General features: G+C 51.4%; 1 protein-coding gene across 1 annotated transcript in view; it reads right to left on the reverse strand.

Annotated features, from left to right (window-relative positions):
• LOC140428229 (coagulation factor X-like) overlaps positions 1–24485 on the reverse strand; it is a 414303-nt gene that overhangs the window by 373138 nt on the left and 16680 nt on the right. The window contains exon 2 of the mRNA XM_072514476.1: positions 8638–8798. Within this exon, the coding sequence (XP_072370577.1) occupies positions 8638–8798 (161 nt within the window). The remainder of the gene's footprint in view (positions 1–8637; positions 8799–24485) is intronic.

A 24485-nucleotide genomic window follows, 5' to 3' on the forward strand; every position in this document is an offset into this window, starting at 1 on the left:
GTCTGTTCCGGATGTGCTGACCCTTCCCCCCCCCCGCCCCCCATAATCGGACACCGTTGTCCTCGGTACACTGATGCCAGCCACCCCACGGGCATGTGGTGAAATATCCGTCACGAAGGCTGTGAGCACGGAGTGCATGGTTCAGTTATAGCCATGAGTCAGACCTCGGTTGGCGAATCTGAGCACACAGCTCATCGCAGAGCGGGCTGTCATCATTCAACATGGCACTGATCACACCCGCTTACACAATCATCACTGTTGTGCAATCCCGTAGTGCCGCAGTGGTAAGGTGATGTGGAATTGTTGCCGTGAACGCGGTGCGGGGGTGTGGGGGGGGTGGTGGGGGGGTGGGTGCTGTGTGGTGCCCGTGTGCAGGACTGACGGTGCAAGTGGCAGTGTTCAGCGAATCCCACCCCCACAGTGTGTGAACCGTGCGGCCACCAACGCGTCGCGTGCCCGCTGTCCCCGGCGATGCCGTCGCCTCCTGGGCGTAACGAGCTGCCGGGCAGTGTCTGCGTCCTGCCCCCCTCCCCCCACCCTGATGCGCCCCATCATCCTCCTCCTCCGCATACTCCTCTTCCCCATCCCCCTCGTTTGCGTTAGCTCCATTGCCGTCGGGTCCTCCCTCCGACTCCTCCACCAGGTCATCTCCCCTCTGCATGGCAATGTTGTGCAGCGCACAGCAGACCACAACCATGCGACTGACCCTGTCAGGTTGGTACTGCAGGGCCCCTCCTGATCGGTCCAGGCATCTGAAGCGCATCTTCAGCAGCCCGAAGCACCGCTCCACCACACCCCTGGTTGCTGCATGTGCCTCGTTGTATACGCTCTCCGCGTTGGTGTGAGGCCTCCGTATTGGCGTCAGCAGCCATGACCGCAATGGATAGCCCTTGTCGCCCAGCAACCAGCCCCTCAGCCGGGGGGGGGGCATCCATCGAACATTGCGGTGATGAACGACTGTGCCAGAATGTAGGCGTCATGCACACTGCCGGGGTACTTTGCACACACGTGCATGATCTTCATGTAGGGGTCGCACACCACCTGAATGTTCATGGAGTATGCGCCCTTTCTGTTCATGAACACGTCCCTGCTGTCTGCAGGCGGGCGCATGGGGACGTGCACACCATCGATGACACCCTGGACCATCGGTATCCCGGCCACCTTGGCGAATCCACATGCCCATGCTTCCTGCTGTGCTCGGTCCTCGGGGAATTGAATGTACCTGTCCGCGATGGCGTACAAGGCGTCGGTGACGGCCCTGATGCACCTGTGGACCGATGCCTGTGATATCCCGGATAGGTCCCTGCTCGGCGCCTGGAAGGAACCGGTCGCATAGAAGTTTAGGGCCACCGTCACCTTGACGGAGGCTGGTATCGCGTGTCCTCCTCCCGTTCCACGTGGTGCGAGGTGCGCCACGAGCTGGCATATATGTGCGACCGTCTCCCTGCTGAACCGTAGTCTCCTCCTGCATGTGATGTCCGGTAGGGCCTCGAACGACATTCTGTCACGGTACACCCTCGGCCTTGCTGGACGCCTGTGGCGCCCTGGTACCATCATCAGTGGATCCTCCTGCTCCACCTGCTCCTCCTCCTCCTGCTCCCCCCCCAAGCACTTCCTCTGCATTCCTCGCCGTCTGGTGGTCAATGTTCCCCTCGGCATCCCCCTGTATATTCGGGGCCTGCGGCCTGCGCGTCGACGACGGGCCACTCCGCGGCCATCCCCTCTGCTGCACCGGTGACCGCTGCATCTGCAGCCACTGTGGGCCGTCCGACTCTACGCTGCCGGATGGCAAACTCCAAAGCTGCTGCTCCAACCACGGCAGTGAACATCGCTGTCTGGTTGGCATACATGGTGACCTGCAGGAGGGTGGTGGGGGCAGAGAAACGACATGTTACACGGAGGTTCTTCCACACCTCGTCAGCCGGGTTGCATGGGATACCTGTGTGCCCCGGTGGCCTGGTCACCTGACTCGCAGCCAGCCTAACACCTGGTCACTGTCTGCGCCCAACGGTCAGTTCACACCGTACTGCTCACCAGTGTGCCACTCTCCTGTGCCCATCAGCCACACGCACCCTGCGGCCGTGTCCTCGTCACCGTCCTGCCATATCAGGGCGGCTGACCTGTGGCATCAGCGGATGGATGATACCATCCACACTCTCCCTCACCCCCATCCCACCTGCACGCCGCTCCCTCATCACCCCGCTCCCACCTGCACACTCTCCCGCACCCCCCCCTCCCACCTGCACCCTCTCCCCCCCCCCACCCTGCACCCTCTCCCACCCCCCCACCTGCACACTCTCCCACACACCCCCTCTCACCTGCACGCTCTCCCACCCCCCCTCCCACCTGCACGCTCTCCCACCCCCCCTCCCACCTCCACACTCTCCCACCGCCCCCCCCCACCTGCACACTCTCCCGCACCCCCCCCCCCCTTTGGCTGCAGCCTTCTCGGGTAAGCCGACCCGGTCTCCGGGCGCTGCGCTACAGTCCGCTCACCTCCTCCCTGCTCAGCGTCAGCCAGCACGACTGGCTGACGATTTTAAAAAGCAGGTGTGAACGGCGACGGTGTGAACTGGGGTCACGCCGTCGGGACTTCAGCCCATCCGGGCCTGAGAATAGCAGGGGTGCCGGAGAATCGCCATTTTGGGTGTCTCGGGCGATTCCCCGGCCTGCGGCCCGCGAAACTCAACCGGGCCGTTCCCGCCGCTTGGGAGAATCACAGGAGGGCGTCGGACCGGCGTCGCGGGAAATTTTGGCGGCCCAGGCAATTCTCCCAACTGGCGCGGGAGTGAAGAATCCCGCCCCTTGTTCTGTGGTGCTGCAAAAGTTCATCTGCTTGTTGAAGTTCAAGCATTGTTCTGCCTTTTGAGATAAACAATTTAAGTTTTGTGGCTTTAAAACTCTTATTTTAAATGTTGGGCAGTTTCCCTTTAAGTAGGCGTGGTCTGAGTCTTCTGACGTCATGGCGCTCATGACGTATTGCATAGCCATTGATTGCGCATGTGAAAATCGATCCTCCGACAGAGTGCGCTCTTTTTAACTGCGCATGCGCAGCTTCCCGCACATGCGCAGAACGGTATTTTGCCGGTTTGCGTCTTTTCTGGATGTGTGCCGGTGCGTACTGGTTAGAGTGCGCGCATAAGATGGCTGCCATTAAAAACGTCTATCTTCTCCACTTTCAACACTGCCTATACCTTGTGGTAAGTTTTCACGCCATTTTCAAGAAATGTATATTCCAGGTAATGATTCTTTGATTGTTCATGAGCAAGGCATTTTTGTATAGCGATTTCTAATGTTAAGTCCTGTTCTCTCAGTAATTTTTTTCTGAGGTGCTCATGATTTATTCCCCAAGCTATTTGGTCACGAATCTTAGAATCATGCAGCATTAAAAAATTGCAGTATTGTGCTAGCAGCTTAAGGTCTGTTACAAAGCTTCAAACGGATTCCTCTTTCCCTTGCAATCTCTTTGTAAAGATGTAGCACTCAAATGTTTCATTTGACTGTACTGTACAGTGGCTATCACATTTTTTTTAGTATTGTTTCATACTTTGTCTTGTCTTGACCTTCTGTGTAGTTAAATGAGTTGTAGATCTCTATCGTGAGTGGATCAGCCATAGTTAGTAATAGGGTTCAAGCATCTGGCATTTGTTAAGTCAGACGCTTCTAAATACAGTTGAAATTGTTGTCCAAACAACTGCCAGTTAACATTAAGGTCACCAGTGATCCAGAGGTGTCGAGGAGCATGTGTTCTGTCCATTGAGCCGGGAATCATCAAAGTTTTGTTCCGAAGGCGATGCTTCTGTTGCCGAATTGCTGTCTAGTTTTGTCTCTAAACTTACTAAATTTTACTGGGTAGATTCAGTAGTCACTTCTGGTACCATGTTATATTATATTGCTACTCCTGGTAGCAGGTTGTATTACTTGGTTAAAGTAATATCTGTCATTACTGCTTGCGGATGTTCTTGAAGAATACACGAGTCTTCGATGTAAAGTAAAAGAATCTATCAAGTAACGATAAACTAATAAATGAGTTTGACACTCTACTGAACTAACTCTAGAAATAAAGTAATGAGATATAACTATACAAATTGTATCTGAACTACACCTGTTGTCTAGGCTGTGAACTAACTATACTATACTACTGCTGTCTAGTTACTCCTGTGTGGAAAGAGACCAAAATCCTTTGAGAGCTAGTATATATACTGGATCTTGTAATGCCGTCTAGTGGTAGTGCCATATCTAAGTATTGTGATTAACCCTTTAGTTACATGTCTGTCTACATATCATTACATCCGTCACCCCACCCTCCACCATACCTTCCCACCATCCAGCCGCCACCCAGCGTGGCAAAACATGGCTCGCTCAAGAGCAATGCCCACAGTAGCCCCTCCAGGGGGCACCATTCGGGGGCTGCGGAGCATACACTGGCAAGAGCAGTGCCAGCCAATGGTATCCCTGGTAGCAGGGACATGAGGCAGGGCCAGACGGGGCTGCAGTGCAACTGGGGACACTGTGTAGGCCAGTGGACTTGGTTGGGCATGGGGGACCACCATGCTAACATGCCGGCCTTTCACCTCCTGCAGAGAATGGATATTGGAATTCAACCAGCATTGGTGGTCTTCCTCCAAGTCGCCGCAGCCCTGGGGGATGCCCTGCGTCTGTACGAGCTGGGGCTGCTCGAGGAGGAGGATGCTGTGGTAGCAGAACGAGCTACAGAGGGACAGATGGTAGCTGGTGAGGATGAAGTGCTGGCCGCACAACAGGCTGAGGAGGAGAAGGAGGAAGAGGCGGAGGAGGTGCAAAGGAGGCGTCACATGAGGCCTCGCATGTACTGGCAGTGCCTGTCCCTCAAGTACCTGCAGAACCGGTCATGCCATTAAAGACTCCGACTGAGCACGGGAACATTGCGTTACATCTGCCAGATCATGCCGAGGTGCACCTTCGGCTGGGGGGCTTGGCTCCTGGGTGACAGGGGTTATCCACTGCGGTCATGGCTGATGACACCTATCCGGAGGCCACAGATTGACGCTGAGACCTGCTATAACAATGCCCATGCAGTGACCAGGAACACTTCGGTATTCTGAAGATGCAGCTCAGGTGCCTGGACTGCTCTGGAGAGGCAGCATGGCGCCAGGAGGGTCACCCGCATTGTGGCGGTTGGCTGTGTCCTCCACAACATCATGCAGCAGAGTGGTAACGTGCCAGGCCTTGTCCAACGAGGAGGACGCAGGGGAGTGCAAGGGTGGAATGGTCCCTGACTCAAGCCCACCCCCAGCGTCTGCCTATTCTCCCCCCCCCCCCCGCCCCACAACCACCATGTCTCCTCTGCGGCCAGCCTGACCAGCCCACTTATCACACCTTTCAGCCAGAGCACTGAGGCAGGTTATAACATTGTGCACAGGTGTTTAATGTGAAAATATATCTACAGATTCGTGCCCTAGCCACTAAACTGCCCTGCACCTGTGCCAGCTTAACTGCTTTGTAATTTCTGGCCTTACGGACCCTAACGCTACATCTAGGTAGATCCCCAGAAGCGACAGCAGGAATGGAGGCGGCCTGCTGTGATTCACGCCCTGTGACCTGGGTCCCCTTTGGTGGGTGCCTTCCAGGGCGACTGGGCCCACCTGCTGTTTGGGTGTCCCAGGTGGCGTGGTGCCACCCTGTTCTGCCCCCTCTCCATCAGATGCGCCAGGGACAGGAGGGGGAGTCTGATGTGCTGCCGTGTTCTGGCACCTCCCTTGCGGGTGTCACTGGCACGGGCCCCATCACCTCCTTCTCCCTCAGGGTGCCTGATGGCCTCCGGGCTACCCCACGGGCCAAGAGTGCAAGCGAAGATATCCCCTGAGGCTCCCCCACCACCTGGCATTACCAGTGCTGGAAGCCTGCTCTGGTCTCGGCCAGGGTCTGCATGCTCGCTGCCATGGAGCAGAGGAAGTGGACCATCTCTGTCTGGGACTGCGCCACATCACCAATTACAAAGAACAAAGAAAAGTAGAGCACAGGCACACGCCCTTCGGCCCTCCAAGCCCGTGCCGACCATGCTGCCCGTCTAAACTAAAATCTTCTACACTTCCTGGGTCCGTATCCCTCTATTCCCATCCTAATCATGTATTTGACAAGATGCCCCTTAAATGTCACTATCGTCCCTGCTTCCACCACCTCCTCCGGTAGCGCGTTCCAGGCACCATCTGGGTCTGTGCCACATAAACCAGTGACTGCGCCATCTCCCTCTGTGACTGGGTCACCTCCCTCTGTTTCTGTGCCATGTCAGTCAGCACCTAGGCAATGCCGCCGATGCTCTCAGTCATGGCTGCTATGACTGGGCCACACTCATGACCGCCGCTGCAATGTCCAGGTGGCTCTGATACATGGCTGGTTGTGAGAGGGCGGCCGTGTCCTATGCCTCGGCCACTTCCTGCACAGATTGCCCCAGGCCTTCGACATGCTGATCCATAGCCAAAACACTTGTCCCAAGGCCTCCACCATGGACGCCACCAATGCGGTGTTGGCATGGGTGGCATGCATGGCCGGCACTACTTCCCTGGTCCTGCTCGTGGTTGGACTCCTCCACCTGCGCCTGCAGGTGCTGGATGCTCGCTGACATCCCCTTATGTAGTCCCTGTCTCTGTGACTGCATCTCCATGATCCAGAAGCCCGAAACTCGCCAGCTAGTGCCTGGGATTGGCCCACCATTGGTTCTTACCTCCACCTGCTGTACCGGAGCATGTGTGTGGTGCGCACCAGATAGCGTCCCAGGTGCCTTTTCACCAAAGTGCCCAATCGAAGTGAGTATCTCTGAGATGGTGGAAGGTGTTGGAGACAGTTGTGATGGGAAATCAGTGTCATTATCGGACTTGAGCTCCGGGGTGTCCTGGGTCTTGTATTTGTGTCGTTGTCCACGTTCGCTGCTTGGCACCTGGGGCTCTGGCTGCTGCTGGGGGCGGGGGACACCAGAAGGGCCCACGCCGTCACCAACAACTTCTGCAAGATACAAGACAGGAAGCATGATTAGAACGCGGGCCGGGGGGGGGAGTGGGGGTGCTGGTGGAACGGGGGTGCGGGAGTGGTGAGGGTGGGTGTGAGTGTGGTGTGAGGTTGAAGGTGGTGTTGGAGGGGGTTGACACACATGTCACAGGGAGCCGGGTCTCACTTCCTTGCCCGACTCCGATCCCCAGCCCTTTCCTCGAGCCCACCCACCATGCCTCGGACCCTCTGCTCGGCCGCAGTGAGGTCTGGCAGTCCCCCTCCAGTTTTTTCCCACTCCCGACTATGGGCGGCCTTCTCCTGCAGTTGGAGGGAGGGGGTGGGTGGGGACAGAGGGGGAACAGAAAATGCACACTGTTAAACAGTCCGACTCATGCAGGGTAGCCGGTGCCTTCCGTGGCCAGGGCACCCGGCCATGGCAGCTGGTATGGGTGCTGGCATGTAGTACAGGGTGGAGGTTCGGCTGCTCTCTGGGTGTGGGTGAGGAAGGGGTTGGTGCCAGGGGCAAAGTGCTGCCTACTCAGCCTGGCCGCCCTGAGGAGGTCATGCAGTTTCCTCCGGCACTGCTGGCCGGCTGGGCAGTGTAGCTGATGGCTCTGACAGCCTCTGCCACCTGTGCCCAGACACAGAGAACGGCGGAAGTTGGCACCCTCCTTCCCGGGCTATGGTACAGGGTCGTCCTCCTCTCCTCTACAACATCCAGCAGGGCCTCAAGCCCGGCGTCCATGAACATTGGTGCCGCTCTCCTTACTGCCATCTTGTTGACTAGGATGGTGTGTGTGGGCAGTGTATATATGTGGCTGAAGCTTGTCAGCCTCCTGAATGTCAATCGGCAATTTGGCGAATCCAGCACCATCTCTACATGGGTCCAGTGCTAGCCCCTCAACGGTTGCTGAATCGGTCCAGGTGCAGCACCAGTTTTGCTGCCGCAGAAGTCCATGAATCCTTCCCTGGAGACAGTATTTAGTTTCAGTAACGGAGAATTCCGCTGGTGATATTAGGTGGGGCACGGTAGCACAGTGGTTAGTACTCTTGCTTCACAGCTGCAGGGTCCCTGGTTTGATTCCCGGCTTGGGTTACTGTCTGTGCGGAGTCTGCATGTTCTCCCAGTGTCTGTGTGGGTTTCCTCCGGGTGCTCCGGTTTCCTCCCATAGTCCAAAGATGTGCAGGTTAGGTGGATTGGCCATGCTAAATTGCCCTTAGTGTCCAAAAAGGTTAGGTGGGGTTACTCGGTTACGGGATAGGGTGGAGGTGCAGGCTTAGGTAGGATGCTCTTTCCAAGAGCAGGTGCAGACTCGATGGGCCGAATGGCCTCCTTCTGCACTGTAAATTCAACGATCTATGATCTATGGATTCTATGATAATCTAAGGATGCTATGATATTCCATGGTATTCTATGGATTCTATGATATTTCATAGATTCTATGATATTCAATTATATTCTATGGATTCTACGATATTCCATGATATTTTATGATATTCAATGATAATCTATGAATTCTATGATATTATATGATATTCTATGGATTTTATGTTGTCCTATGGATTCTGTGATATTCTGTCATTTTCTGTGATATTCTATGAGTGCGGTAAAAAAGTATGACAGTCCTCCGAAATGGAACAACCAATCAAAACTGAAACAAAAGTACTTACGGTTTTCTGATCATCTTCATAGATTTCTCTGAGTTCTTCATATGAGCACCTTTCTTCAATACACTCCCTCTCCACATTACCTTGTTTCATTTCCTCCCAGAAGCTGTTTGCACGTCTTTGGCGTGTTAAGATGTTGTTCGCATTTTCAGTGGTCAGAAAGACTAAATTTGAAGAAATCAATCCCAAACAAAGAGCTATCACTGTCAGTTAAACAAATCAATCTGTTAGAACACTATGGCATAGGACCGAGGCCTTGTGGGCGGCAAAGACAAATTCAGTCCTTTCAAATCATCAGCCAATCTCTGAGCAGCTATAAAATCAAAAAACTATCCTTGACTGAATCATGAGCCAACTCTGAGCAATAAAAGCATGAGCGTATCTTTGACCTATAAAACCACAAACCTATCTATGACCTATAGAAGCATCGTCCTATCCATGACCTATAGAATCAAGCATGGGAACCTGGATTGTAGTTTTAGGGTACGAGAGATTGAGAGTATAGAGGTCAGGAGCACAGATTTGACTTCGCAGGAGGGGGCCAGTGTTCAGGTAGGTGGTTTGAAGTGTGTCTACTTCAATCCCAGGAGTATACAAAATAAGGTAGGGGAACTGGCAGCATGGGTTGGTACCTGGGACTTCGATGTTGTGGCCATTTCGGAGACATGGATAGAGCAGGGACAGGAATGGTTGTTGCAGGTTCCGGGGTTTAGGTGTTTTAGTAAGCTCAGAGAAGGAGGCAAAAGAGGGGGAGGTGTGGCGCTGCTAGTCAAAAACAGTATTACGGTGGCGGAGAGGATGCTAGATGGGGACTCTTCTTCCGAGGTAGTATGGGCTGAGGTTAGAAACAGGAAAGGAGAGGTCACCCTGTTGGGAGTTTTCTATAGGCCTCCTAATAGTTCTAGGGATGTAGAGGAAAGGATGGCGAAGATGATTCTGGATAAGAGCGAAAGTAACAGGGTAGTTATTATGGGAGACGTTAACTTTCCAAATATTGACTGGAAAATATATAGTTCGAGAACATTAGATGGGTCGTTTTTTGTACAGTGTGTGCAGGAGGGTTTCCTGACACAATATGTTGACAGGCCAACAAGAGGAGAGGCCACATTGGATTTGGTTTTGGGTAATGAATCAGGCCAGGTGTTAGATTTGGATGTAGGTGAGCACTTTGGGGACAGTGACCACAATTCGGTGACGTTTACGTTAGTGATGGAAAGGGATAAGTATACCCTGCAGGGCAAGAGTTATAGCTGGGGGAAGGGCAATTATGATGCCATTAGACATGACTTGGGGGGGATAGGTTGGAGAAGTAGGCTGCAAGTGTTGGGCACACTGGATATTTCATAGGTATTTCATAGAATTTACAGTGCAGAAGGAGGCCATTCGGCCCATCCAGTCTGCACCGGCTCTTGGAAAGAGCACCCTACCCAAGGTCAACACCGCCACCCTATCCCCATAACCCAGTAACCCCACCCAACACTAAGGGCAATTTTGGACACTAAGGGCAATTTATCATGGCCAATCCACCTAACCTGCACATCTTTGGACTGTGGGAGGAAACCGGAGCACCCGGAGGAAACCCACGCACACACGGGGAGGACGTGCAGACTCCGCACAGACAGTGACCCAAGCCGGAATCGAACCTGGGACCCTGGAGCTGTGAAGCAATTGTGCTATCCACAAGGCTACCGTGTTCTTGATAAGTACGTACCGGTCAGGCAGGGAGGAAGGCGTTGAGCGAGGGAACCGTGGTTCACCAAAGAAGTGGAATCGCTTGTTAAGAGGAAGAAGGAGGCCTATGTGAAGATGAGGTGTGAAGTTTCAGTTGGGGCGCTTGATAGTTACAAGGTAGCGAGGAAGGATCTAAAGAGAGCTCAGACGAGCAAGGAGGGGACATGAGAGGTATTTGGCAGGTAGGATCAAATAAAACCCAAAAGCTTTCTATAGGTATGTCAGGAATAAAAGAATGACTAGGGTAAGAGTAGGGCCAGTCAAGGACAGGGATGGGAAGTTGTGTGTGGAGTCTGAAGAGATAGGCGAGATACTAAATGAATATTTTTCATCAGTATTCACTCAGGAAAAAGAGAATGTTGTGGAGGAGAATGCTGAGACCCAGGCAATTAGAATAGATGGCATTGAGGTACGAAGGGAAGAGGTGTTGGCAATTCTGGACAGGCTGAAAATAGATAAGTCCCCGGGCCTGATGGGATTCATCCTAGGATTCTCTGGGAAGCCAGGGAAGAGATTGCTGAGCCTTTGGCCTTGATTCTTATGTCATCATTGGCTACAGGGATAGTGCCAGAGGACTGGAGGATAGCAAATCTGGTCCCTTTGGTCAAGAAGGGGAGTAGAGACAACCCCGGCAACTATAGACCGGTGAGCCTCACGTCTGTTGTGGGTAAAGTCTTGGAGGGGATTATAAGAGACAAGATTTATAATCATCTAGATAGGAATAATATGATTAGGGATAGTCAGCATGGCTTTGTGAAGGGTAGGTCATGCCTCACGAACCTTATCGAGTTCTTTGAGAAGGTGACTGAACAGGTAGACGAGGGTAGAGCAGTTGATGTGGTGTATATGGATTCCAGTAAAGCGTTTGATAAGGTTCCCCACGGTAGGCTATTGCAGAAAATACAGAGGCTGGGGATTGAGGGTGATTTAGAGATGTGGATCAGAAATTGGCTAGCTGAAAGAAGACAGAGGGTGGTGGTTGATGGGAAATGTTCAGAATGGAGTTCAGTTACAAGTGGCGTACCACAAGGATCTGTTCTGGGGCCGTTGCTGTTTGTCATTTTTATAAATGACCTAGAGGAGGGCGCAGAAGGGTGGGTGAGTAAATTTGCAGACGACACTAAAGTCGGTGGTGTTGGCGACAGTGCGGAAGGATGTTGCAGGTTACAGAGGGACATAGATAAGCTGCAGAGCTGGGCTGAGAGGTGGCAAATGGAGTTTAATGTAGAGAAGTGTGAGGTGATTCACTTTGGAAGGAATAACAGGAATGCGGAATATTTGGCTAATAGTAAAGTTCTTGGAAGTGTGGATGAGCAGAGGGATCTCGGTATCCATGTATATAGATCCCTGAAAGTTGCCACCCAGGTTGATAGGGTTGTGAAGAAGGCCTATGGAGTGTTGGCTTTTATTGGTGCAGCAGATAATAAGGAAATGGAGTCTTGGCATTTTGAGCAAATGGTAGCAACTATACAAGGGAGTATTTTTCACAGTTTTGGTCCACTTATTTGAGGAAAGATGTCGTGGCATTGGAGGCAGTTTAGAGGAGGTTCACTAGGTTGATTCTACAGATGAGGGTTTGTCGTATGAGGAGAGGTCAAACCGAGGTATACAAGATGACGAAATGATGGATAAAGTAGACTTGGAGCTGATGCTTCCTCTTGTGGGGCATTTTAACATGAGAGGTCTTAATCTTAGAATAAGAGGTAGCAAATTTAAAACAGATTTGAGGAGAAACTACTTCTCCCAAAGGGTTATGAATCTGTGGAATTCACTACCCCAGAGTGTGGTGGATGCTGGGATAATGAGTAAATTAAAGGAGGAGTTCGAAAGATTTTTAATTGGTAATGGGTTGAAGGGTTATGGAGAACGCGCAGGATGGTGGAGTTGAGGCCATGATGGGATCAGCCTGATCACATTGGAGGCGTTTAGGCTTGGGAGGCTAAATTGCCTACTCTTGCTCCTAGGCCATGTGTTCTGCGGGGGAGATGCTCTGGCTGACTTTGCAATCCAGTTCTTGGTCTGTGGCATTGAAGGTGAGGAGCATATCAGAAGGCTCGATGGACCGACTGGCCTAATTCTTCTCCTATAACCTATGAACTTATGAATGTGGCAAACTGGATAAAAGGTTGGCTTAGTAACAGGAAACAAAGGGTAATGGTCGATGGCTGCCCTTGCAATTGGAAAGTTGCTTCAAGTGGTGTTCCACAGAGCTCAGTGTTGGGACCCTGACTGTTTGTGTTATATATTAACGATTTGGACATGAACATAAGGAGCATGATGGGGAAATTTGCAGATGAAACAAAGATTGGCCGAGTGCTGGACAGTGCAGAGAATAGGTATAATCTCCAAAATGATATAAATGGATTGGTGGCGTGGGTGATAAAGTGGCAGATGGAATTTAACACAGAGAAGTGTGAGGTCATATATTTAGGGAGGTCAAACGGTTATAGGGAGTAGACAATAGATGGGAATATACTGGGAGGGGTAGACGAAGTGAGAGATTTTGGCGTACAGGTGCACAGCTCCCTAAAGGCAGCAGTTCAAGTAGACAAGGTTGAAAAGAAAGCATATGGAATGCTCTCCTTCACTGGCAGAAGCATAGAATATAAAAGTTAGGATATAATGTTGGAATTGTATAAAACGCTGGTGAGGCCACAACTGGAGTATTGTGTACAGTTCTGGTTACCACATTACAGGAAGGACATTACTGCTCAGGGGAGAGAGTGCAGAGGAGGTTTACAGGAATGTTGCCAGGGCTAGAAAAATGTGACTACGAGGAGAAATTGGATAGAACCATCGAATATACAGGGCAAAAGGAGGCCATTCGGCCCATCGAGTCTGCACCGACCCACTTAAGTCCTCACTTCCACCCTATCCCTGTAACCCAATAACCCGTCCTAACCTTTTTGGTCACAAAGGGCAATTTAGCATGGCCAATCCACCTACCCTGCACGTCTTTGGGCTGTGGGAGGAAACCGGAGCACCTGGAGGAAACCCACACAGACACGGGGTGAACGTGCAGACTCCACACAGACAGTGACCCAGCGGGGAATCGAACCTGGGATCCTGGCGCTGTGAAGCAACAGTGCTATCTACTTGTGCTACCGTGCTGCCCCTATGTTGGGGTTATGTTGGGGTTATTTTCCTTGTGTCATGGGAATGTCCCTTTCAGAAATGTGTGTTTATCAAATAGCTTCTGTGATGTCATTGTGTGCGTGGAGCTGGGTTGAGGTTCTGGCTTTTACTTTCCTTTTGAGCTGGGAGCTGTTTGTGGCTTTGTGTTTTACTTTCGGTTTAGAGAGTTGAGAGCTGCATTCAGACAAAGAAGGTTTATTTTGGTCTCTCTTTATATGTTAAAATGTAGCCATAGCACTTGATAATTTAAAAGTGATACCTGTTTGCTGTGAAGAATTCAAACCTACTGTTTTGTGGGAAAAGGGTGGTCTTGTTTATGGATGTTGTTACTTGAGTAAAGACAGTAAAGGGAAGTTATTAAGGGTTAAATATAGTGTACTGTAGCTGTGTGGGGTATTATGTTTGTAGGTGATAAGAAATGTTTACTGTATGTTTATAAAATGTAAACTGAATTTGTAGAATAAACTTTGTTTTTGATTTAAAGTGCTGAAGACCTCTGTTGAATAACAGCTGAAGAATAGGCCCTTTTGCTCATCATATCCAAAATCTATAAACAGTTGTAAGTCAGGTGAACTCCATGATATACTTTGGTGTTCTCTAAACCCTGGCCCATAACACTTGGAATGAAGAAGGTAAAGGGTGACTTAATTGAGGTGTACAGAATTGTGAGGGGACCAGAGAGAGTTTACAGGATCAACTTGTTTCCCTTCTAGAACCAGGGGACACAGATTCAAGATAAGTGGCAGATAGGACATGAGGAAGAATTTTCTTCAGAGGTTCGGGATAGTTTGGAAATCGCTGCCCGAGTTGCTAAGGACCGGGTGCAGGAAGGTGGGATTAGAAAGCGTACCTGGGTGTCCTCGGGCTGGCATGGACAAGATGTGCTGAATGGCCTCCTTCTGTGCTGTAACTTTTCTATGATTCTATAGAATTGTGGACCTATGACTTACCGAACAGTGAGCCTATCCCTCATGGTATAGGGGCATCGTGGAAAAGTGATTCGTACTTCTGCATCACAGTGCCAGGGTCTCGAGTTCGATTTCCACCTTGGGAACTGTCTGTGTGGAGTTTTCACATTCTCCCTGTGGCTGCGTGGGTTTCCTCCTGCTACTCCAGTTTCTTCCCACAGTCCAAAGTTGTGCAGGTTAGGTAGATTGGCCATGATAAATGCGAGGTGTGATGGTGATAGGGTGGGGAGTGGACCTAGGTAGAGTGCTCTTTCAAGGGTCAGTGGAAACGCGATGGGCTGAATAGCTCCATACTGCAGTGTGCGGTTCCTATTGAATCCTGAACCTATCCCTGACCTACAGAATCTGACCAATAGAAGCAGAGGCCCATCCCTGACCTGTAGAATCATGGGCCTATCACTCATCTATTGAATTGTGAGCCTATCCCTGACTTATGGAATCATGATGCTATTTCTGACCTATCACTGACCTGTAGAATTGTGAACCCATCCCTGACTTATGGAATCATTAGCTTATTTCTGACCTATAGAATCATGGGCCTATCCCTGATCTATAGAATCATGGGCCCATACATGACCTATACTATCATGGGCCCATCCCTGACCTATAGAATCATGGACCTATCTCTGATCTACAGATGATGTGGAGATGCCAGCGTTGGACTGGTTAAGGCACAGTTATAAGTCTTACAACACCAGGTTAAAGTCCAACAGGCTTGTTTCGAATCACTCGCTTTTGGAGCTCCTCTTACCAGTCCTGAAGGCCCTCTGTCCTCAACCAGGGTCTTCATGATCGCGATCATAGAGCACAAGGACCGGGCCAACTCCCTCTGCCCTGAGAAAAATCCTCCAACTGTTCATTCTATCTATACCCCGAATAATTTTATAAACTTCTATCAGGTCGCCCCTTAGCCTCGGTCTCTCTCGGGAGAACAATTCCAGTTTATTGGAGTCGATTTCGGCGGGAGAACAGCTGGTGAGTGGTGAGTCAGTTTCAGCGGGAGCATTGCGGAAGGAGGTTGCTGGGAGGTAAGTCAACCTTTAAAAGCACTACTCTTTGCAAGGGCAGGCCAGTCGATTTCGGCGGCGTGAGAGCAGCTGGTTAGTCAATTTCAGCGGGAGCATTGCGGAAGGAGGTTGCTGGGAGGTAAGTCAACCTTTAAAAGCACTTCTCTTTGCAGGGGCAGGCCAGTCGATTTCGGCGGCGTGAGAGCAGCTGGTTAGTCAATTTCAGCGGGAGCATTGCGGAAGGAGGTTGCTGGGAGGTAAGTCAACCTTTAAAAGCACTTCTCTTTGCAGGGGCAGGCCAGTCGATTTTGGCGGGAGAACAGCTGGTGAGTGGTGAGTCAGTTTCAGCGGGAGCATTGCGGAAGGAGGTTGCTGGGAGGTAAGTCAACCTTTAAAAGCACTTCTCTTTGCAGGGGCAGGCCAGTCGATTTCGGCGGCGTGAGAGCAGCTGGTTAGTCAATTTCAGCGGGAGCATTGCGGAAGGAGGTTGCTGGGAGGTAAGTCAACCTTTAAAAGCACTTCTCTTTGCAGGGGCAGGCCAGTCGATTTCGGCGGCGTGAGAGCAGCTGGTTAGTCAATTTCAGCGGGAGCATTGCGGAAGGAGATTGCTGGGAGGTAAGTCAACCTTTAAAAGCACTTCTCTTTGCAGGGGCAGGCCAGTCGATTTCGGCGGGAGTGGAGCTGGCTGGTTAGTCAATTTCAGCAGGAGCTGAGAATTTTTCTTTTTTTTTTTTTAAATTAGTTTTTTTAGGCGGGATCAGGAAGTCGACCCGCGGACGTCTGGGAAGACCCTCACCAATAAATTCTGGTGGAGAGGAAACCCGAGACACTACACGTGTAGTGTCTCCCACCCGCCCTCCTCCTCTAACCTAATAATAAAACCCATTGGTCTGAGGTAAGTACCATGTTTTTATTATATTATTATTATTTTTTATAAAAATTTAATTTAGTTGTTAGCCAGATCTTGGTAGAAAGTTAGAGGAATGGCAGGGAAGGGAGTGCAATGTTCCTCCTGCAGGATGTTTGAGGTGAGGGATGCAGTTAGTGTCCCTGCTGATTTTACCTGCAGGAAGTGCTGCCATCTCCAGCTCCTCCAAGACCGAGTTAGGGAACTGGAGCTGGAGTTGGAAGAACTTCGGATCATTCGGGAGGCAGAAGGGGTCATAGATAGCAGCTTCAGGGAATTAGTTACACCAAAGATTGGAGATAGGTGGGTAACTGTAAGAGGGACTGGGAAAAAACAGTCAGTGCAGGGATCCCCTGCGGTCGTTCCCCTGAGAAACAAGTATACCGCTTTGGATACTTGTGGGGGGGACGACTTACCAGGGGTAAGCATGGGGTACGGGCCTCTGGCACGGAGTCTGTCCCTGTTGCTCAGAAGGGAAGGGGGGAGAGGAGCAGAGCATTAGTAATTGGGGACTCTATAGTCAGGGGCACAGATAGGAGATTTTGTGGGAGCGTGAGAGACTCACGTTTGGTATGTTGCCTCCCAGGTGCAAGGGTACGTGATGTCTCGGATCGTGTTTTCCGGGTCCTTAGGGGGGAGGGGGAGCAGCCCCAAGTCGTGGTCCACATTGGCACCAACGACATAGGTAGGAAAGAGGACAAGGATGTCAGGCAGGCTTTCAGGGAGCTAGGATGGAAGCTCAGAACTAGAACAAACAGAGTTGTTATCTCTGGGTTGTTGCCCGTGCCACGTGATAGTGAGATGAGGAATAGGGAGAGAGAGCATTTAAACACGTGGCTACAGGGATGGTGCAGGCGGGAGGGTTTCAGATTTTTGGATAACTGGGGCTCTTTCTGGGGAAGGTGGGACCTCTACAGACAGGATGGTCTACATCTGAACCTGAGGGGCACAAATATCCTGGGGGGAAGATTTGTTAGTGCTCTTTGGGGGGGTTTAAACTAATGCAGCAGGGGCATGGGAACCTGGATTGTAGTTTTAGGGTAAGGGAGAATGAGAGTATAGAGGTCAGGAGCACAGATTTGACGTCGCAGGAGGGGGCCAGCGTTCAGGTAGGTGGTTTGAAGTGTGTCTACTTCAATGCCAGGAGTATACGAAACAAGGTAGGGGAACTGGCAGCGTGGGTTGGTACCTGGGACTTCGATGTTGTGGCCATTTCGGAGACATGGATAGAGCAGGGACAGGAATGGATGTTGCAGGTTCCGGGGTTTAGGTGTTTTAGTAAGCTCAGAGAAGGAGGCAAAAGAGGGGGAGGTGTGGCGCTGCTAGTCAAGAGCAGTATTACGGTGGCGGAGAGGATGCTAGATGGGGACTCTTCTTCCGAGGTAGTATTGGCTGAAGTTAGAAACAGGAAAGGAGAGGTCACCCTGTTGGGAGTTTTTTATAGGCCTCCTAATAGTTCTAGGGATGTAGAGGAAAGGATGGCGAAGATGATTCTGGATATGAGCGAAAGTAACAGGGTAGTTATTATGGGAGACTTTAACTTTCCAAATATTGACTGGAAAATATATAGTTCGAGGACAATAGATAGGTCGTTTTTTGTACAGTGTGTGCAGGAGGGTTTCCTGAAACAATATGTTGACAGGCCAACAAGAGGCGAGGCCACGTTGGATTTGGTTTTGGGTAATGAACCAGGCCAGGTGTTGGATTTGGAGGTAGGAGAGCACTTTGGGGACAGTGACCACAATTCGGTGACGTTTACGTTAATGATGGAAAGGGATAAGTATACACCGCAGGGCAAGAGTTATAGCTGGGGGAAGGGCAATTATGATGCCATTAGACGTAACTTGGGGGGGATAAGGTGGAGAAGTAGGCTGCAAGTGTTGGGCACACTGGATAAGTGGGGCTTGTTCAAGGATCAGCTACTGCGTGTTCTTGATAAGTATGTACCGGTCAGACAGGGAGGAAGGCGTCGAGCGAGGGAACCGTGGTTTACCAAGGAAGTGGAATCTCTTGTTAAGAGGAAGAAGAAGGCCTATGTGAAGATGAAGTGTGAAGTTTCGGTTGGGGCGATGGATAGTCGCCTTGTTGGCTACAAGGTAGCGAGGAAGGATCTAAAGAGAGAGCTAAGATGAGCAAGGAGGGGACATGAGAAGTATTTGGCAGGAAGGATCAAGGAAAACCCAAAAGCTTTCTATAGGTATGTCAGGAATAAGCGAATGACTAGGGAAAGAGTAGGACCAGTCAAGGACAGGGATGGGAAATTGTGTGTGGAGTCTGAAGAGATAGGCGAGATACTAAATGAATATTTTTCGTCAGTATTCACTCAGGAAAAAGATAATGTTGTGGAGGAGAATGCTGAGCCCCAGGCTAATAGAATAGATGGCATTGAGGTACGTAGGGAAGAGGTGTTGGCAATTCTGGACAGGCTGAAAATAGATAAGTCCCCGGGACCTGATGGGATTTATCCTAGGATTCTATGGGAGGCCAGGGAAGAGATTGCTGGACCTTTGGCTTTGATTTTTATGTCATCATTGGCTACAGGAATAGTGCCAGAGGACTGGAGGACAGCAAATGTGGTCCCTTTGTTCAAAAAGGGGAGCAGAGACAACTCCGGCAACTATAGACCGGTGAGCCTCACGTCTGTAGTGGGTAAAGTCTTGGAGGGGATGACAAGGGACAAGATTTATAATCATCTAGATAGGAATAATATGATCAGGGATAGTCAGCATGGCTTTGTGAAGGGTAGGTCATGCCTCACAAACCTTATTGAGTTCTTTGAGAAGGTGACTGAACAGGTAGACGAGGGTAGAGCAGTTGATGTGGTGTATATGGATTTCAGCAAAGCGTTTGATAAGGTTCCCCATGGTAGGCTATTGCAAAAAATACGGAGGCTGGGGATTGAGGGTGATTTAGAGATGTGGATCAGAAATTGGCTAGCTGAAAGAAGACAGAGGGTGGTGGTTGATGGGAAATGTTCAGAATGGAGTACAGTCACAAGTGGAGTACCACAAGGATCTGTTCTGGGGCCGTTGCTGTTTGTCATTTTTATCAATGACCTAGAGGAAGGCGCAGAAGGGTGGGTGAGTAAATTTGCAGACGATACTAAAGTCGGTGGTGTTGTCGATAGTGTGGAAGGATGTAGCAGGTTACAGAGGGATATAGATAAGCTGCAGAGCTGGGCTGAGAGGTGGCAAATGGAGTTTAATGTAGAGAAGTGTGAGGTGATTCACTTTGGAAGGAATAACAGGAATGCGGAATATTTGGCTAATGGTAAAGTTCTTGAAAGTGTGGCTGAGCAGAGGGATCTAGGTGTCCATGTACATAGATCCCTGAAAGTTGCCACCCAGGTTGATAGGGTTGTGAAGAAGGCCTATGGAGTGTTGGCCTTTATTGGTAGAGGGATTGAGTTCCGGAGTCGGGAGGTCATGTTGCAGCTGTACAGAACTCTGGTCCGGCCGCATTTGGAGTATTGCGTACAGTTCTGGTCACCGCATTATAGGAAGGACGTGGAGGCTTTGGAGCGGGTGCAGAGGAGATTTACCAGGATGTTGCCTGGTATGGAGGGAAAATCTTATGAGGAAAGGCTGACGGACTTGAGGTTGTTTTCCTTGGAGAGAAGAAGGTTAAGAGGAGACTTAATAGAGGCATACAAAATGATCAGGGGGTTGGATAGGGTGGACAGTGAGAGCCTTCTCCCGCGGATGGATATGGCTGGCACGAGGGGACATAACTTTAAACTGAGGGGTAATAGATATAGGACAGAGGTCAGAGGTAGGTTCTTTACGCAAAGAGTAGTGAGGCCGTGGAATGCCCTACCTGCTACAGTAGTGAACTCGCCAACATTGAGGGCATTTAAAAGTTTATTGGATAAACATATGGATGATAATGGCATAGTGTAGGTTAGATGGCTTTTGTTTCGGTGCAACATCGTGGGCCGAAGGGCCTGTACTGCGCTGTATTGTTCTATGTTCTATGTTCTATTCAATCTCTCCTCACAGCTAATATCCTCCATACCAGGCAACATCCTGGTAAACCTTTTCTGTACCCTCTCTTAAAAGCGTCCATGTCCTGTTAGTCAAGGACAATATTACGGTGGCAGAAAGGATGTTTGATGAGGACTCGTCTACTGAGGTAGTATGGGCTGAGGTTAGAAACAGGAAAGGAGAGGTCACCCTGTTAGGACATTAGGACATTTTGAGGACATTACCAGTGCGGTAGATAACGGGGAGCCAATGGATGTGGTATATCTGAATTTCCAGAAAGCCTTTGACAAGGTGCCACACAAAAGGTTGCTGCATAAGATAAAGATGCATGGCATTAAGGGGAAAGTAGTAGCATGGATAGAGGATTGGTTAATTAATAGAAAGCAAAGAGTGGGGATTAATGGATGTTTCTCTGGTTGGCAATCAGTAGGTAGTGGTGTCCCTCAGGGATCAGTGTTGGGCCCACAACTGTTCACAATTTACATAGATGATTTGGAGTTGGGGACCAAGGGCAATGTGTCCAAGTTTGTAGACGACACTGAGATGAGTGGTAAAGCAAAAAGTGCAGAGGATACTGGAAGTCTGCAGAGGGATTTGGATAGGCTAAGTGATTGGGCTAGGGTCTGGCAGATGGAATACAATGTTGACAAATGCGAGGTTATCCATTTTGGTAGGAATAACAGCAAAAGGGATTATTATTTAAATGATAAAATATTAAAACATGCTGCTGTGCAGAGAGACCTGGGTGTGCTAGTGCATGAGTCGCAAAAAGTTGGTTTACAGGTGCAACAGGTGATTAAGAAGGCAAATGGGGACTTCCGGTTGCGGCTATGCGGAGCTAAGCCGCACGATTCGGCAGCTCCCGCTATCACGGACTTTCGGGCTCTTTAGAGGAGCCCCAACGGAAATTTTTTTGAAGACAACCCGTGGGGAAGGGAAGAGAGAGGTCCCCCTTCAACTTTTATGGACCAGACCAGAAGTGAAACAGCCAAAAAAGCGGCATTGGAGCAGCGGGAGAAGCGAGGGAAGAAAAGCAAAATGGTGGCGGCCGGTGACAAAGCGGAGTACGGGCCGGAGCTGCAGGAGTTCATCAAGCGCTGCTTCGAGGAGCTGCGGAAGGAGATGCTGGCGCCTATGCTGTCGGCAATAGAAGGACGAGGGATGACCCAGAAGGCCCACGAGGTAAAGATCCAGGAGGTACAGAAAAGAGTCAGTGAGAATGAGGACGAGATCTTGGGCATGGCGATGAGAGTGGAGGAGCACGAGGCGCTGCACAAGAGGTGGGCGGGAAGATTCGAAGACCTGGAGAACAGGTCGAGGAGAAAGAACCTGCGGATCCTGTGTCCCCCTGAAGGAGTGGAGGGGGCCGATGCCGGGGCATACGCGAGCACGATGCTCGGGGCGATGATGGGCGCGGAGGCCCCTTCGAGGCCGCTGGAGCTGGATGGGGCACACCGGGTGCTGGCGAGGAGGCCCAAGGCAAACGAGCCGCCAAGGGCGATGGTGGTGAGGTTCCACCATTTCACAGACAGAGAGAGGGTCCTGAAATGGGCCAAGAAGGAGCGGAGCAGCAAGTGGGACAATGCAGAGATCCGAATATACCCGGACTGGAGCACGGAGGTTGCAAAGAGGAGAGCGGGTTTCAACCAGGCCAAGGCGGTGTTGCACCGGAAAGGAGTGAAATTCGGAATGCTGCAGCCAGTGTGACTGTGGGTCACACACAAGGATCAACACTATTATTTCGAAATGCCTGAAGAGGCGTGGACCTTCATACAAACTGAAAAGTTGGACTCAAACTGAGGGTTTGTGAGGGTGGGGGGGATGTTTGATGTTTGATGGTTGTTGTATATAAGGGGTCAATCACGCGCAGGAAATGTTCCATGGGCTGGGGGAGAGAGACAGGAGCTGCGTCAGAGGGGGCGGGGTAGGCTTCGGAAAGCGCGGGGTTTTTCCCGCGCTAGGGAAGAAAGGCGGGAAGGGGAATGGAGGAATGCACACTGATTGGGAGACTCCCACATGGGGAGGTCAATGGGACGGCGGGGGAAGCCGGCGTCAGCAGGTGTCAGCTGACTTACGGAAGTGATATGGGGGGGCGCAAAAAAGCTAGACACGGGTCTAGCGGGGGGGGAGGGGAGGGGGGAAAGTGGGGGGAAAAAGGGTTGCTGCTGCACTGGCCGAAAGGGAATGGGACACAGAAGAGGTGGTCGGGGCGGGGGGCTCCTGGCTGGGGGATTGGAGGGTGAGGGTGGCGCGGACACGGGACTGGCCTAGAAAAGGAGATGGCTAGCCGGGAGGCGGGGGGGGGGGGGGGGGGGGGTGAGAGCCCCTCAAATCCGGCTGATAACGTGGAACGTGAGGGGCCTGAACGGGCCGGTGAAGAGGGCCCGAGTGTTCGTGCACTTAAAGGGACTGAAGGCAGACGTGGTCATGCTCCAAGAGACACATCTGAAGGTGGCAGACCAGGTCAGGTTAAGAAAGGGATTGTAGGACAGGTATCCCATTTGGGGCTGGACGCGAAGAATAGAGGGGTGGCAATATTGGTGGGGAAGCTGGTGTCATTTGAGGCCAAGACTATCGTAGTGGATAATGGAGGGAGATATGTGATGGTGAGCGGTAAGTTGCAGGGGACGTGGGTGGTGTTGGTAAATGTATACGCCCCGAACTGGGATGATGCTAGATTCATGAAGCACATGTTGGGGCGCATTCCGGACCTGGAGGTAGGAAGCCTGGTAATGGGTGGGGGTTCAATACGGTGTTGGACCCAGCACTGGACTGTTCCAGATCGAGGACTGGAAAGAGGCCGGCGGCGGCCAGGGTGCTTAGGGGGTTTATGGATCAGATGGGGGGAGTGGACCCGTGGAGGTTTGCTAGGCCGCAGGCCAGGGAAGTTTCTTTTTTCTCCCACGTGCACAAAGCCTACTCCCGGATAGGTTTTTTTGTCCTGGGCAGGGCGCTCATCCCGAAAGTGGAGGGAACGGAGTATTCGGCCAGAGCGGTTTCGGATCACGCCCCGCACTGGGTGGAACTGGAGCTGGGACAGGAGAGGGACCAACGCCCGCTGTGGCGGTTGGATGTGGGGCTGCTGGCAGATGAGGTGGTGTGTGGAAGGGTGAGGGGGTGCATCGAAAGGTACTTGGAGGCCAACGACAACGGGGAGGTGCCGGTGGGGGTGGTATGGGAGGCGTTGAAGGCGGTGATCAGGGGAGAGCTAATCTCCATCAGGGCTCATAGGGAGAAGACAGAGGGCATGAAAAGGGAGAGGTTCGTGGGGGAGATTTTAAGAGTGGACAGGAGATACGCAGAGGCCCCTGAGGAGAGATTACTTGGGGAAAGACGACGTCTCCAGACGGAGTTTGATCTGTTGACCACAGGGAAGGCGGAGGCACAGTGGAGGAAGGCGCAGGGGGCGACCTACGAGTATGGGGAAAAGGCGAGTCGGATGCTGGCACACCAGCTCCGTAAGAGGATGGCAGCGAGGGAAATAGGGGAAGTCAAGGGTGGAAGGGGAGCCACGGTGCGGAGTGCGATGAAAATAAACAAGGTATTCAAGGCCTTCTATGAGGAGCTGTACAGATCCCAGCCCCCAGCGGGGGAAGAGGGAATGAGACGATTCCTAGACCAACTGAGATTCCCGAGGGTGGAGGAGCAAGAGGTGGCTGCTTTGGGGGCACCAATTGGGTTGGAGGAGCTGAGCAAGGGTTTGGGGAGCATGCAGGCGGGGAAGGCCCGGGACCGGACGGGTTCCCGGTGGAGGTCTACAGGAAGTACGTAGACCTGTTGGCCCCGCTACTAGTGAGGACCTTTAATGAGGCAAGAGAGGAAGGGACCCTGCCCCCGACAATGTCGGAGGCGACGATTTCTTTGATCCTAAAGCGGGACAAGGACCCACTGCAATGTGGATGCTAAGTTACTGGCAAAAGTGCTGGCTACGAGGATCGAGGACTGTGTCCCGGGGGTGATCCACGAGGACCAGACGGGATTTGTACAGGGCAGGCAACTAAACACCAATGTGTGGCGGCTCTTAAACGTGATAATGATGCCATCGGAGGAGGGAGAGGCGGAGATAGTGGCAGCTATAGACGCGGAGAAGGCCTTTGACCGAGCAGAGTGGGAACTTATG

Source organism: Scyliorhinus torazame, chromosome 8 (genome assembly GCF_047496885.1).
Source record: "Scyliorhinus torazame isolate Kashiwa2021f chromosome 8, sScyTor2.1, whole genome shotgun sequence".
Classification (NCBI taxonomy): Eukaryota; Metazoa; Chordata; class Chondrichthyes; order Carcharhiniformes; family Scyliorhinidae; genus Scyliorhinus; species Scyliorhinus torazame.